Here is a 5,884-nt window from a genome sequence, read left to right as displayed (position 1 = left end):
CAGTTTTCATTCTTCCATCCCCTCACTATCTCCTTATTCCCTTTATTTCTCCCTTCACAATGATCCATTTCTCCCCAGCTGCCTATCTCTGATCCCAAATCCCTATCCCGCTTCTTCTCCACTCTCTTTCCCTCAGCCCCTCCTCTCACCTTGTCTGCCATTACTAGACTCAGGCAACCCCCTCCCAGCAATTCCCGCTCCTTCCCCACTCTCTTTCCCTCAACAAGTTCCAAACCACATTCACACATGCACCACCACCTTCCAAACTCTCAGCCCAGCCCACAACCAACTGAACAACACCGGGAGGTTTCTCTTCATGAGGGTTTCTGGGTAAAGAGGCAGCCATGGGCGATAGTACCGGTGTTGTTCCGTACAGTCGAAGGAAGTGCGAGCGGATGTATCTCCCAAACGTTGCCGAGCTCCACTATGTAAATCCGAGGATTATGAATCTGAATGAAAATATAGTTACCAGTTAAGCTCGGTTGAAGAGTTTACCTTCCAGGCAGTGAAAATGTCATTTAGTGCTGTATGGAAATAAAACCTTCCATCAGATTTAGTTCTCTCCGGGTTAATAACGATTTGAAACAGCTTTGCCTCGATGACAAGTGACTTCTGGCTTTCAGATCACAAAGGTGCCACACTCCAATGAGAATACCCACTGCCCTCCACTATATATTCATTGGCATTGCCATCGATGGGTTCATCACTGTCAATCAGCAGATGGGGGGGGGGGGCGATCCAAGTAATTAGTAAATCTCCAGGATCGTACATGCAGTAACAAGTGACCTTTGTAGTATTGTGGAACATGACCAGAACTTGAAATAATCCCAAAGGAGAGAGACAAATTGAGCCAAGTCACAGGTTAATTGAAGTCAGAAACAGCCCATTCTCATAAAGACAGGGATATAGTCAGATAATTTGATGGTCAGTCAGAATGTCTGATCCGTGCCTTGTTAGAAGATGAGTGCATATGGAAACATAGAAATCTACAATCTAATACAGGCCCTTCGGCCCACAGTGTTGTGCCGTCCATGTAACCTATTTAGAAACTGCCTCGTATTTCCCAACTGCATTGCACTCTGTGTATTCTAAGCTCCATGAAATTATCTGAATCTCTCAAAAGACTGCATGGTATCTGCCTGTACTGTCATCGCTGGCTGTGTATTCCATACACCTGCTACTCTCTGTGTGAGAAACCTACCTCTGACATCCCCTTCGACCCTACTTCCAAGCACCTTAACACAATGACCCTTGTGTTTGCCAATTCAGCCCCAGAAAAAAGCCTCTGGCTGTCCACACGATCAATGCCTCTCATCATCTTATACACATCTATCAGGTCACCTCACATCCTCCGTCACTCTAAAGTTCACTCAACCTATTCTCATAAGGCATGTTCTCCAATCCATGCAACATCCTTGTGAATCTCCTCTGCACTCTTTCTATAGTATCCACAACCTTCCTGTAATGAGGTAATAGAATACTCTGAGTGGGGTATAAATCAGGTCTTATATAGCTGCAACATTACCTCACCACTCTTGAACTCAGTTCCATGGTTGATGAAGGCCTTCTTAACAACAATGTCAATCAGCGCTGCAGCTTTAAGTGTAAAATTGACATGGACCCCAAGATCTCACTGATCCTCCACACTGCCAAGAGTCCTAACATAATATTACATTCTGTCTTCAAATCTGATGTACTGAAATAAACCACAGCACACTTATCTGGGTTGATCTCCATCTGCCAATTCTGCATCCTATCGATGTCCTGCTGTAACCTATGGAGAACTGTCCAGTCTATTCACAACACCCTCAGCTTTTGTGTCATCAGTAAACTTACTGACCCACCCTTCTACTTCCTAATCAAGATCATTTATAAAGATCACAAAGAGAAGGAGTCTCAGAACACATCCCTGTGGAACACCACTGGTCACCGTCCTCCATGCAGAATATGAACCATCTACAGCCACCTTTTGGCTTCTGTGGGCAAGCCAATCCTGGATCCACAAAGCAAGGTCTCCTTGGATCCTTGCGTCATTACTTTCTGAATGAGCCTGGCATGAGCAATCCTATCAAAGGTCTCACTGAAAGCCATGCACACGACACCCAATGCTCTACCTTCATCAGTGTGTTTTGTTACATCCTCAAAGAAATCAATCGGGTTCGTAAGGCACGATCTGCCCTAGACAGAGCCATGCTGACTATCCCACATCAGATGATGCTTCTCCAAATGCTCAGAAATGCTGCCTCTCAGGAGCATCTCCAACAGCGTGCCCTCCTCTGAAGTAAGAACCACTGGTCTGTAATTTCCTGGCTTATCCGGCTTACCTGAAATGGGAGCAATGTCTCCTCATCCTCTGGTACTTTTCCCCTCCCTGATGATGGTGCAAAGATCATCACCAGACGTCCAGCATTTTCCTCCCTCACTTCCCACGGTAGCCTGGGGTATATCGCAAGATGAGTACTCCCAACTTGAGTTGAAATTGTGATGCCAAAGCTCTCATTCAGAGGAGAACATATCGAAGTGTGTAAAATTATGAAAGGAATAGATAAGATAGAGGTAGGAAAGTTGTTTCCACTGGTGGATGAGGCTAGAACTAGAGGATGTCGCCTCAAGATTTGGGGGAAATTGGGATGGAGATGAGGAGGAACTGTTTTTCCCAGAGGGTGGTGAATCTGTGGATTTCTCTGCTCAATGAAGGAGTGGAGACTACCTCAGTAAATATATTTAAGACCAGGTTGGATAGATTTTGGCATAGTAGGGGAATTAAGGGTTATGGGGAAAAGGCAGGTAGGTGGAGATGTCCATCGCCAGATCAGCCATGTTCTTATTAAATGGCGGAGCAGGCTTGACGAGCCAAATGGCCGACTCCGGCTCCTATTTCTTATGTTCTTATGTTCTCACCACAGACTATAATCTCTCCTGAAACACTGTCCTTCACCCATTGATGTATTTTGCAAATATTTTTACAGGTTTGAAATGACAGGACACTTGTGCACGGGAATCTCAAACACAGCAACACATCAGTTTTGCTGACTCTGGATATTTAAGGAGTGACCAAATATTTTCTTTGCATCACCAACACATCTGTTGTCAATCCATGGAGATGAAGCATTATCTCATACCATCTGGTATTGTGTTTTGTCTCTGAAATCAAGTTTTCTGTTGTAAATCAGTGAAATCCACTGGAACCGGGGTGCTGTGAACACACCAGCATTTGTTCACTGGAGATCAGTTCTTCAACTGCATACAAAACTTCAAAACTACAAGGGATTCAAAACTTCTGACTTTCTGAATTGCCAGAGAATTGATCGTAGTCAGGTATCATTCTCCTTCTCTCAGTGTGGTAAGGGATTCACTCACAGCCTCCCCGCAAACACGCTAGTGAGTTCACCGTGGGAAGAGGCCATTCACCTGCTCTGTGTGAGGGAGGGGAACTACTCAGTCATCCAGCCTGAAGATACATCAGCAAGTTCACACCAGAGTGAGATGCACCACCTATTCTGCAAGTGAGAAGCAATTTGTTCCATTGTCGATGCTGAAGATATATCCTAAAGTTCACCAGTGAGAGGGCATTGCCCTGCTCGGATGGTGGGAAGACATTCACACGCTCAAACAGACCACAGTGACACCAATGAGTTCACACCGGGGAGAAGCCATTCCACTGCTCTGAATAGGGGAACGGGTTCACTCAATCATCTCAACTGTATGAACAGCAGCGAGTTCACATTGAGAAGAGGCCGTTCACCTGCTCAGACTGTGGGAAGAGATTCACTCACTCGTCCACACTACATAGACACCAGCGAGTTCACACTGGGGAGAGGCCATTCACCTGCTCAGACTGTGGGAAGAGATTCACTCACTCGTCCACACTACATAGACACCAGCGAGTTCACACTGGGGAGAAGCCGTTCACCTGCTCTGAATGTGGGAAAGGATTTGTTCGGTCATCTGAACTGAAGGTACATCAGCGAGTTCACACTGGGGAGAGGCCATTCACCTGCTCTGACTGTGGGAAGGGATTCACTCACTCGTCCAGCCTACACAGACACCAGCGAGTTCACACTGGGGAGAAGCCGTTCACATGCTCTGAATGTGGGAAACGATTCGCCCAGTCAGCTCAACTGAAGGAGCATCAGCGAATCCACACTGGAGAGAAGCCGTTCACTTGCTCTGAATGTGGGAAAGGATTCACCCAGTCAGCTCAACTGAAGTTACATCAGAGAGTCCACACCGGGGAGAAGCCGTTCACTTGCTCAGAATGTGGAAAAGGATTCATTCGTTCATCTCAACTCCTGAGACACCAGCAAATTCACACTGAGGAGAAACCATTCACTTGCTCAGAATGTGGGAAAGGATTCATTCGTTCATCTCAACTCCTGAGACACCAGCAAATTCACACTGGGGAGAAACCATTCATCTGCTCAGAATGTGGGAAGGGATTCACTCACTGGTCCAGCCTACACAGCCACCAGCGAGTACACACTGGGGAGAAGCCGTTCACATGCTCTGAATGTGGGAAAGGATTCACCCAGTCAGCTCAACTGAAGTTACATCAGAGAGTCCACACCGGGGAGAAGCCGTTCACATGCTCTGAATGTGGGAAGGGATTTGCTCAGTCAGATCAACTGAAGTTACATCAGAGAGTCCACTCCGGGGAGAAGCCATTCACTTGCTCAGAATGTGGGAAAGGATTCATTCGTTCATCTCAACTCCTGAGACACCAGCAAATTCACACTGGGGAGAAACCATTCATCTGCTCAGAATGTGAGAAGGGATTCACTGATTCAGTTCATCTGAAAGAACATCAGTTTGTTCACACTGTGGAGAGGCCGTTCACCTGCTCAGACTGTGGGAAAGGATTCACTCGGCGTTTTAGTCTATTAACGCACCTGTTAGATCACAGTGAGGAGAAACCATTCACATGCTATGAATGTGGGAAAGGATTCACCCAGTCATCTCAACTGAAGTTACATCAGTGAGTTCACACTGGGGAGAAGCCGTTCGTCTGCTCTGAATGTGGGAAAGGATTCAGTCGTTCATCTCAGCTCTCGAGACGTCAGCAAACTCACACTGGGGAGAAACCATTCTGAGGAAATGCGGATATATAAAAAATCATTTTGAACCCAAGTAACCTCCAGCTAAAAGAATAAGTGGGACTGAATAGGAATTTTTGAACAAAAGTAAACTCTGTCTTCAGCAGTTAAGAAAGTAAACGGCTTATACTGGTTTCCTTTTAATTGTCAGAGGGACATTGAGAATTTGATAATGTATATTGTACCCGTGTTTGAGTAAGCACTCATTGATAAGGACAGCAATGAACATCTGTCTGGAATGAAGTCAGGTCCTTGCAAAGGGAATAGCTGATAAGGACTGGACTGTATATCCGTCTATATTCAAGCCTTGAGTTAGTGCACTCTGTTATCTAAGACCTTAAGTTTTGCACTAACAGACTTGGTTCTAATAGCAGCTTGCAACAGTTACGTATGGGACTTACTATGTATAAATATTACTGCTGTAACTTGACTGAGAGAGTCCACTTGTCAGATGGTTGGCAGCACTGACATGCCTTCCCTTTGATAACTGGGTCTCAAACTCTTGCAAGAGAATCCAATAAACTGTGGTGCCTAGAGGCACTGGTCTCCCGAGTTTTATTCAGATTCGACTTTAACATTGGGCGTCACGAACAGGATCCCAATACAGAGAGTGCGAAGCAGACAGACTGAGTAAGCGGCCAGACCACTCCGGGGACTGCGGAGACCGACCGGGTGCCCAACGGGTATTTCACCTTTTGTCGCTCTCCGTCAGTTCCTTTGGAGGCACGGTTCCTCGCCGAGGGCTGCTTGCATACCTTGATAGGATCGGGAAAGTATCTGTCGGAAGACTT

At 46.1% G+C, this 5,884-nt stretch overlaps 1 protein-coding gene across 1 annotated transcript; it reads left to right on the top strand.

Moving 5' to 3' along the window:
• Positions 1 to 344: 344 nt before the first annotated feature.
• Positions 345 to 5,573, top strand: LOC140720512 (uncharacterized). The gene is made up of 2 exons (XM_073035356.1): positions 345 to 428; positions 3,675 to 5,573. The coding sequence occupies exons 1-2, from the start codon at positions 345 to 347 to the stop codon at positions 4,977 to 4,979; spliced, it is 1,389 nt and encodes a 462-aa protein (XP_072891457.1). The 3' UTR covers positions 4,980 to 5,573.
• The last annotated feature ends 311 nt before the right edge of the window (positions 5,574 to 5,884 follow it).

The sequence above is a fragment of the Hemitrygon akajei genome, unplaced genomic scaffold (assembly GCF_048418815.1).
Source record: "Hemitrygon akajei unplaced genomic scaffold, sHemAka1.3 Scf000044, whole genome shotgun sequence".
NCBI lineage: Eukaryota > Metazoa > Chordata > Chondrichthyes > Myliobatiformes > Dasyatidae > Hemitrygon > Hemitrygon akajei.
The sequence above is the reverse complement of the archived record's forward strand: the minus strand, read 5'-3'. Positions and strand labels throughout refer to the sequence as shown.

Coding starts and splice junctions, on each gene's coding strand:
- LOC140720512 (XM_073035356.1), top strand. CDS start 345: ATGGGCGATAGTACCGGTGTTGTTCCGTACAGTCGAAGGAAGTGCGAG. Junction 429..3,674: donor ACGTTGCCGAGCTCCACTAT/GTAAATCCGAGG, acceptor TGCTCTGAATAG/GGGAACGGGTTCACTCAATC.